Below are 19,466 nucleotides of genomic sequence, written 5' to 3'. Positions count from 1 at the left end.
GATTCAATGTTGATTTTTAAAACCTGCTTTTATTAGATTAGTTTTAACCATCAACCCATCGTCTTTTGCTGATTGTTAGCAATTTTCCTTCAAAGACCCAAATAGCCTTCTTTTCGAAGACCCCCAGATGTTCATAGGAGACACCAAGCTTTCCATTGTAGACCCCAAGCTCTCCATTGGAGACCCCATTCTTTTCATCGGAGACCCCCAGACGCTCATTGGAGACCCGAAGCTTTTTAACTGAAACCCCGGATTTTTTTTGGAGATCCCAAGATTTTAATTGGAGACCCCAAACTTGTAATCAAAGCTTTTTATTGAGACCCATCCCAAACTTCAACTGGGTCTCCAATGAAAATCTTGGTGTCTCAAAAATATATCTGTCGGTCTCTGATGAAAAAAGGGGGGTCTTCGATGAGAAGCTAGACGTCTTCGATGAGAAGCTAAGGGCCTCTAATAAAAATCTAAGGTCTCCGATGAAAACCTTAGGGCCTCCAATGAAAATCTAGGATCTCCGATGAAAAGCTTATGGTCTCAATAGTACTCCAATGATGATGATTTCTTCCCAGACTCAATTTTTTTTCTTCTCCGACAAAGAGAGTAAATGAAAGGTTTTATAATTGTCACAAGAATATGATATCTTCAGTTCTTTTATAGCTTGTATATTGTATATTTACAATCTAAATAATGTATATGAAGAATGGACCGAGGAACAAGAACAATTCTAAAGAAAAAAAACGGGAGAACATTATATAATCTACAGGGTTAACCACAAAGGATGAGACTTCAGAGATGACTGTACGAAATTTATTTAGTGTTTTTTTACTACATTCATTTGTAAACTTGATTTTTCTTTGCTAAATCATTTGATATTTTATTCTAAACTGACGTGTAACAACATAGAAAAACAATACAGCTTCCAGATCGATATATATATTTATAGTTTAACAAGTCGTCTTTAAAGTCGCATCCTTTGTGAGTAAACCTGTAAGCATACAGGGTGTCCCAAAAAAACGATCTTTAAGGTATTGTACTCATCATGGTTTAATTTTATAAAATTGTATATTTTTGCAATCTATGGATCATTTCCGATCAGTTGATACCAATATCATTTTGGTTTGATTGAAAATTGACAATGCGAATTACAGAAAAGCATTTTTGCATTTCTATTTTGTAAATGTTTTCTGCGAAACATTAGCTTCTGAAGATTAATAACTATAGTTTGGAGCACATATAAATTTAATTCATTCCACCTTAACCCTCACACACTTTTCAGCTACTCACACAATAAATTGATAAACTTGGTTCGCCTGTTTCGCCATTTTTAAACAGAAAGACTAGAAAGCGAGATTGTTTATTAAACAAGAAATAACTAAAATTACAAAGCGATACTACTAGTGATGAGAAAGATATATGTTAATTTATATAATTATGTTGAAAATGATGCAAAAAAAAAGATAAATTTACAAAAAGAAATATTTGTAGTTTCATAAATGCTTGAGAGTGCGTTTGTAGAGATTATCTATCTACGAAAAAACATTGTAAGACTCTTTTTTTAATACATATGTATATTGTATATGTAAAAAGAATATGTTGGAACAAAATGAGCTGAAATTGGCTGTATAAATTTTTATATGCTTTCTAGAAAGGAGTAAAATGACCATAAAAGATTGTTACAGGAATTGAGGTTTAATATATGGTCAGATATAGAGGAAAATATATCAGAAATCTCCTTTTTTTACTAAAAATGTGAACTACTCAGCCTGTATTTGTTTACATTCCTCCCAGATATAACAGCACCTTTTTATGTAAACAAAGATATGGGGGTTCCTGGTTTAATTCCCATGGTCAGACCTACTGCAGTACGGTACAAACTTTGTTTATGCTTACACTAGAACTAGTATAGAGTTTACAACATGGTCAGACCTACTGCAGTACGATACAAACTCCTGAAAATATAAAAGTTTTCTAAAAATATTGTGATGAAAAAAATTATTAAAATAATAACAAAAATAATATTTATTCCTGCACGTATATCTACATGTTAATGATATAAATCAATCACCTTTATCGACACCTCGCCGTTTTTATCCAGATCCATTGTTGTGAAAACATTGTCAACGTACTGTCTCTTACCCTGAAATATAACAATGCTATTAACTTCCTGTCCTATCCTGTCCTATCTTGTTTTTCCTGTCCTATCCTGTCCTATCATGTCCTATCATGTCCTATCCTGTCCTATCATGTCCTATCCTGTCCTTTCCTGTCCTATCCTGTCCTATCCTGTCCTATCCTGTCCTATCCTGTCCTATCCTGTCCTATCTTGCCCTATTTTACCTTTTCTCCTATATCAGCTCCCATGAGCTCATAAACAGACTCGGAGACCTAAACATTGAAAATAAAAACATTAAAATTGTAAACATTGCTCGAGTAGAAATGCTCTAAGGTATCTAGAAGCCAAAACAAAATAGTTAATCCTTAGGGAAGCAAAAGATACAGATAACTACTGAATCCAGTAGGAACAAGAGCAAGTTTTCACCTCTGCATTAACTTCTATATTCGAACCTTAAAACTCTATAAACCTTTTGAGATTTAATGCTGATGCCGTTTAGGTAGAATACTTCACGTTAGTTGAAATAAAAATAGTATATAAAAATTGAAATATTGCGGACAATAATTCTGATGTTGCTACCTCATGATTTCATATAAAAAAGTTTTTTGATGTAAAAACTTTAAATTTCCGCATTTCTTTAACATAATATATTCATCATCTTTAAAAATATAAAAATACAAGAAGATTTAAAATTTAAAGAATTAGGACTTCCTATTGTAAGGTTTTTAACCTTTTCTAACCTTTTCTAATCTTTTCTAATTCTATTTTTGTTTTTACAAATTATTTACGAGCGTTCAGTGAAAATTTTGCTATAGTGCATTGTACTAATTATCTACTGCAAGACACTAAAAATCTTTTTTATATTTTGGATAAAATATAAAATAAGAAGATTTAAGTATCTGAACGTTATTATGCGGAATTCTGACACGAGTTTGACTCATAACTCCACTTGGTTCATTTTACAAGAACTACAGAGGCAAAATTCACAAACGGAATTAAACAAAATTTTTCGCTTAATATTATCCCATTTAGAAACATGATGTAAGTTTGAAAACAAGAAAGATTTTAACCAAAATTAAATGAACTAGTTAAATGTTATAATCATTAATATTTTGTATAATAAATTGAATCAAAATGGCCAACAAAAGTGATTGATATATATATCTCGATTATTTTTAACCAAAAATCCGCCAAAATACAATATGCATTTTAAAATATTACCTTAATCATCTCATCCCTTGTAATCTTGCCATCCTGATTTATATCAAAGAATTGAAAACTCCAGAGTATTTTCTCATAATCAGTTCCCTTCGTAATCACGGAGAGGAATTGCATAAAATCTCCAAATGTTATTCCTCCAGTTCTATTCCTATCAATGGCTCGGAATACAATCTGGGCGTATTTGGAAGCATCTCCCATTGGGAATATTTTCTCATAAACTTCTTTAAATGTTTCTTCATCAATTATTCCGTTTGGACAAACTGTTTTGAATGCTCTGTACAAGAATTTTACTTCGTTCTTCGTGAATTTTGTCTCCAAACTTATCTGCCCAAGATCATTTGGTTTGTACCTAAATTAAAAGGTGTTAAAAGTTAAAATCTATTTTTACTACTTTGATAAATTACTTTTTATTGCCTCTATCCTATAGAATTGGTGCAGCGAAATGTAGTATACCAATAAAATGATTTGAGGAAAAGTTGTTGTTATAAAAATTATTTATTGTTTTTGCAAAGACCTCTGCAATCTACATGTGTGTGTATTGAGTAGGAAGGAGCAAGAAAGGACAAATAATAGAGCAAGGACGGAACCAGGAAAAGGGAAAGGACAGGTCCAGGATCAGAATAAAAACCAGTATTAGAGCATGGAAAGGTTGCAGGAGCAAGGCAAGGACCATTATTAGAGCAAGGACGGGTCGCGGATCAGTATTAGGACAAGTACTATGGCAAGGACAGATCCTAAATCTGGATAAGTAATAATATTAGAGCAAGGACGGGCCTAGGATCAGGATTAGGAATAGTATTAGAGCAAGGCATGGAGTAATTATTACTCTATGAAGCAAGGACGGGTCCAGGGTCAGGATTAGGACTAATAATAGAGCAGGATTAGAACAAATATTAGAGAAAGGGTGGGTACAGGATCATGACAAGGACTAGTGTCACGATGAGGAATAGTACTAGAGAAAGGACGGGTCCTGGATCAGGATATGGACCATTACTAGAGCATAGACGGGTCCAGGATCAGGACTAGGACCGGTACCAGACCAAGGACGGGTCCAAGATCAGGATTAGGACCGGTACTAGAGCAAGGATGGGTCCGGGATCATGATTATGACCTGTACTAAAGCAAGGACGGGTCCAGAATCAGGATTAGGATTAGCACTAGAGAAAGGACGGGTTTAGGATCAGGACTAGTACCGGTACTAGACCAAGGACGGGTCCTGGATCAGGATGAAGCAAGGACGGGTCCAAGATCAGGATTGGACCGGTACTAGAGCAAGGACGGGTCCAGGATTGGGATTATGACCGGCACTAAAGCAAGGACGGGTCCAGGATCAGGATTAGGACCGGTACTAGAGCAAGGACGGGTCCTGGATCAGGAATAGGACCGGTACTAGACCAAGGACGGGTCCAGTATCAGGATTAGGACCAGTATTAGAGAAAGGACGGGTCCAGAATCAGGATTAGGACTGGTACTAGACCAAGGACGGGTCCAGGATCAGGATGAACTACCTGGGTGGCTGTAAAAGTTCTAGAACGGTTTCCTTGCTCTGAACCTCCTCTGTATTTTTCCTTCTACATAATCCTGGAATAAAAAAAAGCGAATCTCAAAAAATTATCCTATACTGGTTTGATAATGTGAACATGTATTGGTATGTTATTGTGAATGTTACTGTTATCTACAGACCAAAGACGGTAGATTATAGAAAAGACGACATTCTATGGCTTCTTATTCAACCCAATTCAGGCGTCTGGGTTTGCGTATAAATTCCAATGCCTACTCTTTATATTACAAATCTCTTTGCAAAAGACTGATAATCTAAAAACCCAAAATACACAATAATACTGTATGGGATTGAAGTTGCAAACGATTATCATGTTTGGAAGATTTAAAACCCGAACAGATCGACTTTCTAAAAACTTGTAGACTATAAATAAAAAATGAGACTGGAAAATGGACAGAAGAGGTCAGTACTTCTTCTAAACAGGACTGGAAAGGACAGGACTAAAAATTACAGGACTGAAAAGGACTGAACTGGAAAGGACTGGAAAGGACAGGACTGGAATGGACAGGACTGGAATGGACAGGACTGGAAAGAACAGGACTGGAAAGAACAGAACTTAAAAGAACAGGACTGGAAAGAACAGGACTAGAAATAACAGGACATGAAAGAACAGGACTGGAAAGAAAATGACTATAAAGGACAGGATGGAAAGAACAGGACTGGAAAAAACAGAACTTGAAAGAATAGGACTTGAAAGAATAGGACTGGAAAGAACAGGACTAGAAATAATAGGACATGAAAAGGACTGGAAAGAAAATGACTATAAAGGACAGGATGGAAAGAACAGGACTGGAAAAAACAGAACTTGAAAGAATAGGACTTGAAAGAATAGGACTTGAAAGAATAGGACTGGAAAGAACTGGACTGGAATGAACAGAACTTGAAAGGAGAGCATGTAGTGTAAAGGAAAGGGTTCGAAACATAAGACTGAAAAGAATAAGACTCACTTGTGACCATCTTAACAAGATAATTTCTTCTTGCTTTCTTCTTCAGTTTCCTTGGTTCCGAACCATCTTCCATATCTTCCATTTTTAGAGCTTGTAATTCATGCTTATTCTCAACCATCTTCTTTTCTATTCAGCCTGAAATATTAATCAAATAAAATTGCTGAAAATAATCAGAGTAAACTCCAGAATCTTTTATTTTTTTTTTGCAAATCTGTAAACAAACGAATAAACTTTTATTTTTGAAGTTATCTATTTAGAGATTTTCATTATTGAACGGTGCTTAGAACTTTGAACTTGGGCAGATATCTGCAGTTTTATTGCGATAAATCTGCACATCTGCAATACATTGCAAATGCAGAAGACCACTTGTTTCCAGGGGCGGACTAAAGCAATATATCACGGGGGGGGGGGGCATATTTGCGCGCGTATGCTCGTAAGAAAAATAATGTTGGCCCCCTGATCCTTGCCCCCCCCCCCAAAAAAAAAATTGAACAAAAAGCAGTAAATTTCAAATTTCTTATTTTTTATCCCATTTCGAGATTTACATATCAAAAATGAAACATTTTTATTGAGATCGATTAAGCATAAGTATCTTAGCGGTAATTAAGACGCTCTACAATTTATAATTTGAATTGGAATTTAAACAGTTTACCAATTAAACGAATTTTCCATAATAAACAAAATGGAACAATTTTTAACATTTTACATATCTAATCAAAGGTAATAATGTTGGTGATTATCTATTCTTTTTTTTGAGCGCTAACTTATAATTAAATAAATCCTTTTTATTACGTGTTAACCAGAAAACCAGATAACCAGAAAACTCTGAAATAGGAAGACGACTTTAATAAGGTTAAGTTAGGACTAAAACTAGTTCAATGAACTTTAGACATAGCAATAGACCCTTTTCCCTTAAATTGTGCTTTGCTAAGTTACTTGTAAAAATATTTGCTTTGAAACAACATCAATTACCAGGGGCGGATACAGGATTTGTGAGGGGGGGGCAGTGTTTTTTAGGAACAAAAAAATTCATAATTAGGAACAAAAAATCGCGCCGCAGTCGAAAATTTTTTTTTGGCTTAAAAGACTCAAAAAGAGTCAAAATTAATGACTAAAGACTAAAAAACAAGATTTTTAACTTTTCACACATTATAGTTTATTAAGACAGATATTTTTCCTGTTTCTTTCCCTTAAGCATGCTATTGAGAAGCTATTCTGAAAATAGGAACAAAAAATTCCAAATTCAGGGGGGACTACGCCCCTCCCTGAATCTGTCAGGGGGGCGAATGTCCCCCCCCACCTGTATCCGCCCCTGTCAATTACGTTTAATTATTGCTATAATGTAGTCTTTCTATTCCAAGTTTTTCTAGTTATTAGTTCTAGCTATTTATTTTAAAAGGTATTTCAGTTCAGGTCATTTATTCATTCATCTACTTTTTATTCAAGAAAGTTCACAATTTAATCAGCTTTCTTAAAAACAGAAATATGCTTAAAACACTGGAAATATTTTAGGGTTACCCTCTAAACATTTAATTTATAGTAATATTATCGGGGTTACCAGATCTATATTTTTTTTAAATAATATTGCATGGGTAACCCTCTATACTTCTATATTATAGAAATATTACCAGGGTTACCCTATACACATTTAGTTTATAGGAATATTACCAAGGTTACCCTCTACATTTTTAGTTTTAAGTAATATTACATGGGTTACCCTCTATACTTCTATATTATAGTAATATCTCGAGGGTTACACTTTAAACATTTAGTTTATAGGAATATTACCAGCGTTACCCTCTACATTTTTAGTTTAAAGTAATATTACATGGGTTATCCTCTTTATACACTTTTATATCATAGTAATATTACCAAGGTTTACTCTCTATACATTTAGTTTATAGTAATATAACGAGTGGCCGAATTTAAAGAATTTGAGCGGTGGTTTAAATTTAAGCCGCGGCTTAAATATGGTTGGTTCCACTTAAAACCGTATCAAATGTTTCAAGATTTAAGCCGGCGCTTAATTTAAATTGGGTTTTGGCAGATTTAAACCGCGGCTCAAATTCTTTAAATTCCATCTCAGGCTTATCCCTCTATATTTTTAGTTTAAAGTAATATTACCAAGGTTACCCTCTATACATATAGTTTATACTAATATTACCAGATCACCCTCTATACTTCTATATTATAGTAATATTACCAGGGTTACCCTCTATACATTTAGTATATAGTAGTATTACCTTCTATACCTCTATTTCTTAGTAATATAACCAGGGTTACCCAGTACCTTCTACACCTCAAATTCTTAGTAATATTACCAGGGTTACCCTCTATACTTCTATAATGTAATTTTGTTGTAATATTACCTGGGTAACCCACTATGTTCTCCATAAATATACTAATATTACCAAGGCGAACCTCTTCTCTTCCATATATTATAGTAATAATAACAGGGGTACCCTCTGGGCTTTATACTTTTATATTACAGTGAAGTTTTTGATATTATTAATTACTTAATATTGTACCCTTTTATACAATTAAAAGCATTGCTAAGAAATTGTTTAAAAGTTCAAACACGTAGGTCGTAGAGGCGCAGGAAATGATAAACAAACAAATCAATGTACAGCTTGTTTATACTTTACACTGTACACGGAATTAGATTTAGTGTCCAGAAAAAATTAACGTAAATATTCTAATCAATATTGCCTGTTTTTAATGTCCTTCCATCGGGAAATTATAAGAATAGAGATTCGAGGCTGCCAGTGCACTGTAGAGACTTGAGAACCTCAAGTTTAAACTAAACATCAGTACTCCAGACTAGAAATTAGAGGCCCCAGCCTAGCCTTCACCCCCCTTCCCTCCCATCTCCTTTCAACCCCCCTTTCCCAGGCAGTCCCCCTCTCAATCCCCTTTTCTTAGACAACCTTCAACCCCCTCACTCCTTTTCCACGCGGTTACTCCCTCCTCCTTCACTCCCTTAGTCTTTGATGCCATTTTCTTCCCCCCCTAACCTTTAACTCCCTCCTCCTCCCTCCTCATCCTTCTTCTCCTCGATCTTCTTCCGACAATTTTACTCCCTCTCCTTCTCTTCCCTCTCCTCATGGCAGCTTTCCTTTCTCTCCTCCAAGCAGTTCCTCACTTTCCTCCTGGCAGTTTTCCTCCCTCCACCTCCTCCTCCTCCTTCAGACAATTTTCATCACTCCTCCTCCTCCCTTTCCTCCAGGCAGTTTTCCTTACTCTCCTCCAAGCAGTTTCCCTCCCTCCTCCTCTTCCCTCTTCTCCAGGAAATTTTTTTTCCTCTCCTTCGGGCATTTTTCCCCCATACTCATCCCTCTCCTACAATCAGTTTTCATCCCTCCTCCCTCTCCTCTAGGCATTCCCTCCATCCTCCTCCCTCTCTTCCAGACAATTTTAATCCCTCCTCCTCCCTCTCCTCTAGGCATTACCCCCATCCTCCTCCCTCTCCTCTAAGCAGTTTTAATCCCTCCTCCTCCCTCTCCTCTAACCAGTTTTAATCCCTCCACCTCTTATCTTCTCCTCCTGGCAGTTTTCCTCCCTCTCCTACAGGTAGTTTTTCTCTCTCCTAGAGGTAGTTGTCCTCCCCCTCTACCTTATCCCTCCTCCACCTCCTACCTCTCCTAGTCTCCTAGTCCTCTTACATGGGTATAAACGGAGGAAATGGATAATGGATAGGCCACGGAGAAAATTTGGATTTTAGATGGAAGGATCAATCCTTCAAGGATGGAGAAAATATAAAAATTGGAGGACGGACAGATTATATGAAAATGCACGAATAAGATTAACGAGATCTGATTCCTAATTGATAAATAATAATAATTTCATGTATTAATGAGGATAGGAGTAGGACAGGAAAGGTAGGAAAGAAAAGATAGATAGATAGTTGATACTATTAAGCAGTGCGAGCCAGTACTTTTAGTTTTGACAGGACGGCTGAGCAACCCAGACCTAGAGGCCCGGTGGAGAAAAGAGAGAGGGCGCAACAAGGTTCAGAGATCAATCAATAAGATATGAACGCTTACAATTCTACTCTTCTCACTCTTACACAAAGTTTGAATATAGTTAGCTAGCGAAGAAGTGATCATCAACTAGAGGTGATTAATAGTTTGGGTTAATAACCCGGCCCCCATGGTGAACGTATAAAATGCCTTTTTTTTGCTGAAAAATAGGTGAATTTTTTATTAACATAGGTATGTATGGTAGTAAGCAGATACTTTTCTTATAAAACTATAAGATTTTTTTTTTTTATTTTTAAAATTTAAATTATTACTACTTTAACTACCTTCTATTTACCTCACATAAAGCTAATGTGAAAAATAAGGCATTTTATACATACAGGCCCCCATGACCCCCCATCTACAGTTCCCATTAGCGGCTGCAGGAGCTTTCACACAAAATGCAATCTCTGAGCCAAACTTCAAAAACAGCTGATATTGAAGCACATTTTCCTTCTGAAATTTATAAGTGATCCAAGCTCCTGATTTCCAACTATTTATTAAAAGAAAAAAAATTGTTTAGTTTTCAGCTTAATAATTGGAAAATGTAGCTTCTACACGATGAATCAGTATAATCAGTACATATATTGTGAACAAAGGAAACTTCTCATATGTTATATATGACACGGAAATTTCCAGTTACAACCGATTAAAGGGTAATTTCCTAGAGAACGATTTTTGGACCCCCCTACGGAGCTTTCATTTTAAATATAAATTAGATCAAATCAAATACTGTTTTATCAATTTTATTTCACGCTCTTACTTTAACAATTGACATGATTCAATATTTCTTGCGTTAAATATAATTTATTTCAAGATATATCAAAGCTTAAACAATATTACACGTCGAGTTAAATAATTTTGGTAACATTCTTTTATAAAGGTTAATCTTTACTAAATAAATTTTAATTGAAGGTGGAACTTTTTTTCGGCGCTATCCGGGATCTGGATCCGCACAAAACAAATATAAATTTGGTCCAAAACAACATGGGATCGAATTCTGGACAAATATATTATTATTCTAGGAACTTAATCAAAAGCATATTAAGATTAATATTTGTTTTAATAAATATAGCTGTAGCTTGATTTGAATAAATTTTTTAAATGAATTTTCCAGGATCCGGATCCGCGCGTCAAAATAAAAAGCATCCTACATAATTTAATTAAATTCTTAATTAATTCTTCAGTATTCTAGGAACTCCAGATAAAAAGAACAGTAGAATGGAGCCTCGAGCACTTCCTTCGGGAGATGGTATGTCAGGGTTCCATGGTAGACCCGGAGAAGAGATGGATCACATTATGGATGGTCGAGGAGGTGGAGGAGGAAAGTTTTCATCCTGGATCGGTAAACTGGCGGGAAATGGAGAGAGAAGAGGATCATTGGGATTCTCAGATAGCGGAATAAACCTGACCACTCCACTAGCCAGGTAGGAGAAGAATAATTTGTCATGACTTTTTTCCAATAATGTTTTTAAAGTACCAAAACTAACGGAAATTGTACTTGTATTTTTGATCGAGACATTTAACTTAAGGGGAGTGACCGGCTATGTATAAGGAAAAATAAACTAAAAATTATACAGTAATTATTATATAGTTGGGAACATATTTCTCGAAAGAAATTTGTCAATAAATCAATGCTTTCATTACTATATTGAATTTCTTATTTTCTTTGAATTTATTCGCAGATTTCTTCAAATTCTTCAAATTTCGTCTTTTCAATATTAATTCTAGAAAATCTGCGGAAAATCTTTGAATAATGAGAAACCAGAATAAGGAGAAATTGGAAACAAATAATTGGACAATATTACTTATTTTCGATGATAAGATTAGTTTTTATTTTCTCATCCTGTTCCTATACATGGCGTCTGTAGTTAATTGTAGAACTTTTCTACACTTTATGTCGTCGTTATTTAAAAATTAAAGAAAAACTAATTCTGAAAGCGTATCATCACCCCCAAAGTAGGAGTTTTGAACGTCGAATATGCGCTCAACCTCAGGATTTACAGATCTTTAAAAAGTTTAATATGTCTCAAATGAATCCGAAAGAAGTTTTCCACAACACTGCATACTCAGTTTAACTACCTTACACAGCCGGTCACTCCCTTTAAAATCAACTAAAAAAAGTTGGTTTGTACAATTTCGCAGTCTTTTATTGACTAATCCAGATTTTTTGTGATATATGAATATAATGTTATTTAAAAATTAATCCGGAAGAAACTCAATTAATCCGTCTGAGTCCGAATTTAAATAATTTGAGCGGCGGCTTAAATTTAAGCCGCGGCTCAAATATGGTTGGTTTCAAATAAAATTGTATTCACTGTTTCAAGATTTAAGCCGGCGCTCAATTGAAACCGGTATTTTGCGGATTTAAGACACGACTCAAATTCATTAAATTTGGACACTGATCACAAAAACTAAGATTTAATGCTGAATTTAAAGTGATGAATGATTCATAAGTTTCGACCCAGAATATTATTATCTATTTTTTATTTTAGAATTGATGATGATAATGACAGTAATGATGCTCAACCACCTCCCGGCTTTAAGTACGTCTTTGCTACAGTTACAAGACCATAATCGTGCTGAGAGGGGGGGGGACTAAGGGGTTCAGCCCCCCCCCCCGGGATCAGTGAAATCTATTGTTAAATAATTCCTTCCTTTTTCCGAGTTGGTTGTAAATTTAAAGATGAGAGAATTGGTTGAAACAGACTCGTTATTACGCAAGGGGGGGGGGGGTTGATTCAAATATTATTTAATGCCCAGGACATTTACCATTTAAGTATGAACAATGAACATATTCTAGCTCTATAGCTTCAGTCCTCAAGTGTAAGATATAATCTTGAATCCTGAACCTGAATAACCGGTTTCCAGATCAGGAAATTCAAACCTTTGTCACACAGCCTATAACTTTGTTTATTTTTGGTTCAAATCCCGTTATTAACCATGGAAACCTATGATATCCTAATATTGAACCCATCTTATCTAACCCTAAACCTGTGATATCCCAACATTAAACCCATCTTATCTAACCCTAAACCTATGATATCCTAATATTGAACCCATCTTATCTAACCCTAAACCTATGATATCCCAACATTGAACACAACTGGTAACCCTAAACCTATGATATCCCAACATTGAACCCAACTGGTAACCCTAAACCTATGATATCCCAAAATTGAACCCAACTGGTAACCCTAAGCCTATGATATCCCAACATTGAACCCAACTGGTAACCCTGAACCTATGATATCCCAACATTGAACCCAACTGGTAACCCTAAACCTATGATATCCCAATATTGAACCCAACTGGTAACCCTAAACCTATGATATCCCAATATTGAACCCAACTGGTAACCCTAAACCTATGACATCCCAACATTGAACCTAACTGGTAACCCTAAACCTATGACAGGGGTTTAATTAGATATTTTATGGCTTGTCCAAGTTCTCAGAATGTGGCAATTTGTATGGACTAAGATACTATTTGTGGCAGATTTTATGGAACTAAGAGACTATTTGTGAAGATGTTAAGGGACTGATATACTATCGGTGTAGATTTTATGGAAATAAGATACTATTTGTGGCAGATTTTATGGAACTAAGATACTTTTCTGTTGATTTTATGGAAATACTATTTGTGCAGCTGTTAAAAGAATAAGACACTATTGGTGCAGATTTTATGGAAATAAGATACTATTTGTGGCAGATTTTATGGAATTAAGATACTATTGGTGCAGGTTTTATCTAAATAAGATACTTTTTGTGGCAGATTTTATAGAACTAAGATACTATTGGATGGAAATAAGTATTATTTGTGGCAGATTTCATGGACTGTTCCAAATTTCATAGTGCATTAAAAATAAACTCTTTTTTTCAAATGCAAACAATTAGTGATTGAATTATTTACTTCCTAGAGATGGGATTTTTATGGACAGAAGAAAATCCTACGGATCAGAGATGTTGAATACCCCAGGGGGAGATGGAGACACATTTATCATGGCGTACAGGTATATATACCACTTAGAGATAAGGAAACCAGGATGGTTCAGATAGTGCTGATAATTGTTTTAGTTCGTTTCGGTTCGTTTTTTCATATATTTTCTCTCAAGGTTAAAATTCGGCTAGGTGCAAGATAAATGTCTATAATTAACAATTTTGTATTCATTTGCTTTTCTTACACTATATAGAAAATATAAAAAACGTGTTTTTTGTTTATTTTTATAATAAAAACATTGCAACCAAAACGATTAACAACACTAGGTACAGGTTAGACGTACTTCTGTCCTTAATTACAATACACCGTGTGACCGTACACAATATTTTACTCAAAGTAATTTTCGTTAATCTTAATTAAGATTTTGCAATCAATTGACATTAGTAACGCAATTTTGTGAATTTATTGTATTACTTTCATAGATCTGGTTTCGAATTGTTTTGATACTTAGTTTTCAGTTCAATATTCTAGTTTGATTCACTTTTTATACTAAACTGGTTTTTCAAGTTCAAATATTTTTATCGCCCTGGTTATACATAAAAATGATGATATTGTCATCAATTATTACTTGTAAATAGTGAATATATTGTGTTTTATACAGAAAAATTATGTGCAACTGTATTTCAGGCGTTTACATACAATGTTTCAAACCTTGTAATTATAACATTTTTTTTATTTTTGGCTGTTGGTTTCTTATATTTTGATTTATCATAAAACCTTTATTTGNCCGTCCCCCCTTTCTAGAATCTCCTATTTTTATTCAGTTCCTGCTTAAACACTACAATTTAAGGTTGACCATATTAACTTTTCTTTAAAAAATCGTTTTTTCCTTTTTTCAATTTTCAAATATATATTTTTCCTCAGCATCTATTTTTTTGTTATAAAATGTATATTTTCCTCCTTCTTTGTTAAAAAATAATGTTTGTTTTTGTTTGAATTGAGAAGGATTAATATATCGAAATATATTTTCTCTGAGTTCCATAAAGTTTTTTTAAGCAGTTGAAACTCTCTACCACAAGGGAATAGTTACAGTTACACATGGGTAGAGAGCTCTTGAAGGTTGAAAAGCCTCCTGTTTTGAAACAAACCAGAAGTTGTAATCCTGTACAGAACTATATCTACCAGCTGGTGTTTAAAGTTCCTATCTCCCTGTACAGAACTATATCTACCAGTTTGGATTTAATAAAGGATAAGGATATTTTTACCCTCAGCTAAGCTTTCGGTGTGTTCTGCAGTAATCTGCAGTGCACTGACCGGAGATATATACGTTTAGTGGAGCATAACAAAACAGCATATATACATTTTAAGGATTAACCATCCGATTTTGAAGAGCAATGACAAATTTGAAATTAAATGGCAAGTTTTACTTTTAACCTACCTTTTTAATGCCTTTTACCGATTAATTAATTAATTTTCCTATCAAAATTACTTATTATCCCTAATACAGCAAAATAAAAAATAATTTTCAAGAGGGACGAGGGCTTATGATACGTTCCAAGTTTTAAACATTTAAATGGCGTCTTTTTATTTTAACTTGAGTTTACCCCTGCAGCAGGAGGAGGGTCTAACTATGGATTTTGAGCCGAGTAAACCCTCTATCACTGAATCTATCTGCGTGATGGAGCCGATCATCGAAGGTCGGGTTCTCCAGAAGACAGAGTTCAGCCTGGAGAAAGAAAACACTATGGATACACCGAATCCTGGCGGTACAAACCCGATGGAATATGGCGGGAAAATTTGGAATCCAGAAGAGAACTCGGAAAAGATGAACGATCAAATATTTCTGGTTGATTTGGAGAAAACCGAGGACGGGAAAGGGATTAAACTTAAACCCCAAGCTCGAAAGTTTACTCTATCGGGCGTGCTTCAAAGTAACTGGGCTCAAAATTGGTTTTTCAAGTAAGAATGATTTAACACATTTTTTTTGATTCTTGCAGTCGTTTTCAAAAACATTCGGGTTGCTTCAATTTTTATCTGGATGACAATATTTTTTTTCATTCCTGTGTTTGTTAATTATTTTCAGAAATCCGATACAAAACGTATTTTCTATTTAGATTTTTTCCCCATTGAGAACTTTGTAATTCAAAATAGACCCATGCTGAAAACTTGTGAATTAATGGTACCGATTTTAATCAATTCTTAAGTAAACTGAAAAAATTAAAGTTTTTACTTTAATTTTTTCGTCTTTTCAGTACATTTACTTTTTAGTCTTTTTCCATTCAAGTTCTTTTCATCTTGACAATTTTTTCTTTTTACTCGGTTAAACTATTTCATGGAATTGGAAACCTAACCTCCCTAACCTAATCAAACAATTATGTTGGTGTTATCTAGGAATAACGGGGAGGATGACGATGCAGTCCAGGAAGGAACGGATGATGAAGACGAGCTAGAGAAGAGAAAAGTACTGAAAAAGTATTCTGGTCAGGATTCAAAAGAACCCAGTGCCAAGAAAAGCATATCTGAAGAATACTCCCGAGTTACCGGAGACATTTCGCGGAGAGGATCGAACTCACTAGTACGAGAAAATACTCCGGATCCGACGGATGAACTAACTTTCATCGGAAAGTTCAAGAAGGCAATTAAAGATCATCCGAAACCTCTTCGAAACATGAACACATGGGAACCACAGAGCTTCTAGTTGAACATGAACACATGGGAACCACAGAGCTTCTAGTTGAACATGAACACATGGGAACCACATTGCTTGTAGTGGAACATGAATACATGGGAACCACATTGCTTCTAGTTCAACATGAACACATGGGAACCGCATTGCTTGTAGTGGAACATGAATACATGGGAACCACAAAGCTTCTCTAGGAACACGAACACATGGGAACCACAGTGCTTCTAGTGGAACCATCCACTGTCGTCGAGTGCTTAGTTAAGTGCAATGTAGAGGAAGGAAGAAATGCTCAAAAAAACGTTTGTCCTGTTTCAAGTGAAGTATCAAACTAAATTACTATAAGATAGTGATAAAAGTGAAACATATATGTAATGTCGATATTAAAATGAGGAATTGGTTAAAAGGATTATTTTCCTTACAGCCATGAATATATATATTTTATTACTGAACCGGTCATCTTGTTCGGTCCTGAGCTAGCAATCAATTCAAATGAAATATTCAATCTTAAAAAATATGCTGGACCTAAGAGCAAGGACAGGTTTAATTTTATTATAATATTTGCATTTTGTATTTTAGTTGTTAGTTAATTACAACCCGGTCAATTAGACCAGAAATTATGTCGGAGTAGTTGAATCAGAATCATATTTTTTAATGAAATCAATTTATTTTTCTAATCTATTGGAACATTGTGGTGAATATTAATTCATGAGAATCTCGAGTTCAATAAATTGATATTTATCGATAAAGAAATATTATTTTGATTTAATTTCTTGTTCAATCCCTAATATTTCTAAACTTCAGATGATGGAAAATCTTGTCATATTTTCCTTTAAACCTGGTTAGAAAGATACTATAGTTCAGAGTTGGCAGTTATCTCTTGTGATCGTGTTTAAAAAGAATCGTAATGATCTTGATCGATACTTGCTCTGGTTTACGAGCGGGGGAAGGCAGGCATCCATGAGCTACCTCTATTTACCCTTCCGGGCCACCACTTTTGACTCTTCCGGGCAAAGCTACTTTTATAAATAGTATATTTAAAGTCTTTAAAGTGTATCATCAAAAATCCAGCCGCGTCATGAAAAAAAGCACAACTCTAACCATTTCTTCAAATCTACATAAGATTAATATATTAATATATATAAAAAGAGGTCGTTTGTTTTATATTTTAGTAGGTAAACTAAGTAATTTTTCGTATTGTGGGAGCAGAGAAAAATTGTTAAGAGTAGTCTGAAGAATAAAAAAATATTATAAAAGTCACAAAATTTACTGTCATCACTTGCGCGTTACAGATTAAAAAAAAAGTTTTTTTTAGCAATTTTCTCTGAAAACATTTCACATTTTCACACAAAAGTGTATTATAAGGTGAGTCATTTTTAATATTCATATTGCCCTCAAAAATAAGCCAAAAAACAGAATTTAGATTTTGCAGTTTACATATATGTTTTCTGCGTGATGCTGCTGGGTTTTTGAAATTCACACATTAAAGGCCCTAAATATACTATTTCACAAAGTAATTTTGCCCGGAAGAGTCAAATGTGGTGACCCGGAAGGGGAAATAGTGGTGGTTCATGGATGCCAGAAGAGAAAAAAGCTAATATGTAACAGAGAAGGGGAAATAGTGTGGCTCATGGCTGCCTAGTTTCCCGCTCGGTTTACATGCTTTTATAATCGCTACAATTCAAGTTTTCTCTCATGCCGCTCAATTAAAATGAGAATTTTCAACAATTCCAGGTTTAACTTGTCATTATGCGATTTATTTAGGCTATTTAACGTCATAGTTAAAGTTGTTTACTTATGGGAATCAAAGTTTTTATCTCAAAAAAATTCCAGTTAAAATTTCCGCACATTTATAATTATTATATACATCACTATTCCAGTTTTACCTTGAGGGTAATTTTACAACGTCTGTACGCAACATCCTCTATAATGAACTTCCGACCAATTAACTTTCCGACCTATTGCAATATCCGACCTACGACAGCTGTAGGTCGAGGTTTCACAATTTTTAAAAATCCAACCTTCAGGCATGATAGAGTTCTAGCCATGAGCATGGAGCGAGTATTTTGAAGGCAGGATATGCCAGCTCTTTTTGTAGGTCAGATGTACATATTTCGTAGGTCGGATGTAAACTTTTTGTAGGTCGGATGTACACTTTGTAGGTCGGATGTAAACTTTTTGCAGGTCGAATGTACACTTTTTGTAGGTTGGATGTACAATTTTTGTAGGTCGGATGTACACTTATATAGGTCGAATGTAAACTTTTGTATGTTTGGATGGTCACCAATTCTAGGTCGATTGTACAGTTTTTATAGGTCAGATGTATACTTTTTGTAGCTCAGATACACTTTTTGTTGGTCAAATGTACACTTTTGTAGGTCGCTTGTACTCTTTTTGTTGGTCTCGAGTTGATCACCAATTGTAGGTCTGATGTATACACTTTGTAGGTTGGATGTACTCTTTTTTTAGGTCGGATGTACACTTCTTTTAGGTCGGATGTACACTTTTTGGAGGTCGCATGGTCATCAATTGTATATAGGTCTGATGTACACATTTTGTAGGTCGTCAATTAATCCAAGGCACAAAATATCAACCAAAAACTGCAAGTCTTTTGGTCGGTAAAGTTTCATGCAATTTATCCCCTTTACTGCTTACTTCCGACCTACTACTTTCTGACCCACTGCAACATCGAAACCTAGATGACAGCTGTTTTATTTGCTATTATTTGAGGGTTAGGTTAGGTTTAGACAATTTCTGGGCTGAACGCTGCGGCTAGGGGGCCGAGCGCTGCAGCTATGACAGTCTAGGGGTCCTCGAGCTGTGGCTATATGTCCAACTTACAGCTGTAAATTTGAGGGTTAAGTTAGGTTTAGACAATTTCTTGGCCGAGCGCCGCGGCTATATGGATAGGCTAGGGGTCAAACGCCGCGGCTAAGACAGGCTAGGTTAGGCCAGAATCTCCTTATATTAATCAAATATGCAGTACCAA

General features: G+C 35.0%; 3 protein-coding genes across 5 annotated transcripts; 2 read left to right on the top strand and 1 right to left on the bottom strand.

Moving 5' to 3' along the window:
- Positions 1–1,622: 1,622 nt before the first annotated feature.
- Positions 1,623–8,652, bottom strand: LOC111699082 (Kv channel-interacting protein 4). The gene is made up of 7 exons (XM_023469645.1): positions 8,549–8,652; positions 5,840–5,974; positions 4,840–4,912; positions 3,332–3,680; positions 2,335–2,382; positions 2,063–2,134; positions 1,623–1,946 (listed from the first exon to the last, which is right to left on the bottom strand). The coding sequence occupies exons 2-7, from the start codon at positions 5,955–5,957 to the stop codon at positions 1,884–1,886; spliced, it is 723 nt and encodes a 240-aa protein (XP_023325413.1). The 5' UTR covers positions 5,958–5,974; positions 8,549–8,652; the 3' UTR covers positions 1,623–1,883.
- Positions 8,653–9,767: 1,115 nt separating this feature from the next.
- Positions 9,768–13,928, top strand: LOC111699081 (uncharacterized). Of its 3 annotated transcripts, none has more exons than XM_023469642.1 (4): positions 9,768–9,954; positions 11,051–11,282; positions 12,351–12,401; positions 13,775–13,928. In XM_023469642.1, exons 2-4 carry the CDS (start codon positions 11,077–11,079, stop codon positions 13,911–13,913), a joined length of 396 nt encoding a protein of 131 aa, XP_023325410.1. In that variant the 5' UTR covers positions 9,768–9,954; positions 11,051–11,076; the 3' UTR covers positions 13,914–13,928. The 3 variants fall into 3 exon arrangements, with proteins under 3 accessions (XP_023325410.1, XP_023325411.1, XP_023325412.1); XM_023469643.1 differs by having other exon boundaries at positions 11,043–11,282; XM_023469644.1 differs by lacking the exon at positions 9,768–9,954 and adding an exon at positions 9,968–10,029.
- Positions 13,929–15,352: 1,424 nt separating this feature from the next.
- Positions 15,353–17,232, top strand: LOC111699080 (uncharacterized). The gene is made up of 2 exons (XM_023469640.1): positions 15,353–15,753; positions 16,186–17,232. The coding sequence occupies exons 1-2, from the start codon at positions 15,368–15,370 to the stop codon at positions 16,490–16,492; spliced, it is 693 nt and encodes a 230-aa protein (XP_023325408.1). The 5' UTR covers positions 15,353–15,367; the 3' UTR covers positions 16,493–17,232.
- Positions 17,233–19,466: the final 2,234 nt, after the last annotated feature.

The sequence above is a fragment of the Eurytemora carolleeae genome, unplaced genomic scaffold (genome assembly GCF_000591075.1).
Source record: "Eurytemora carolleeae unplaced genomic scaffold, Eaff_2.0 scaffold329, whole genome shotgun sequence".
NCBI lineage: Eukaryota > Metazoa > Arthropoda > Copepoda > Calanoida > Temoridae > Eurytemora > Eurytemora carolleeae.
Note: the sequence above shows the minus strand (reverse complement) of the source record. Positions and strands in the feature narration are given on the sequence as shown.

Excerpts from the sequence above, each read along its gene's own strand:
- LOC111699082 (XM_023469645.1), bottom strand. The coding sequence starts at position 5,957 with ATGGTTGAGAATAAGCATGAATTACAAGCTCTAAAAATGGAAGATATG. Across the intron at positions 4,913-5,839 it reads TCTTGTTAAGATGGTCACAA|GATTATGTAGAAGGAAAAAT; the intron begins GTGAGTCTTATT and ends TTTTTATTCCAG. Across the intron at positions 3,681-4,839 it reads GAACTTTTACAGCCACCCAG|GTACAAACCAAATGATCTTG; the intron begins GTAGTTCATCCT and ends CTTTTAATTTAG.
- LOC111699081 (XM_023469642.1), top strand. The coding sequence starts at position 11,077 with ATGGAGCCTCGAGCACTTCCTTCGGGAGATGGTATGTCAGGGTTCCAT. Across the intron at positions 11,283-12,350 it reads CTGACCACTCCACTAGCCAG|AATTGATGATGATAATGACA; the intron begins GTAGGAGAAGAA and ends TTTTTATTTTAG. Across the intron at positions 12,402-13,774 it reads CAACCACCTCCCGGCTTTAA|AGATGGGATTTTTATGGACA; the intron begins GTACGTCTTTGC and ends TTTACTTCCTAG.
- LOC111699080 (XM_023469640.1), top strand. The coding sequence starts at position 15,368 with ATGGCGTCTTTTTATTTTAACTTGAGTTTACCCCTGCAGCAGGAGGAG. Across the intron at positions 15,754-16,185 it reads GCTCAAAATTGGTTTTTCAA|GAATAACGGGGAGGATGACG; the intron begins GTAAGAATGATT and ends GGTGTTATCTAG.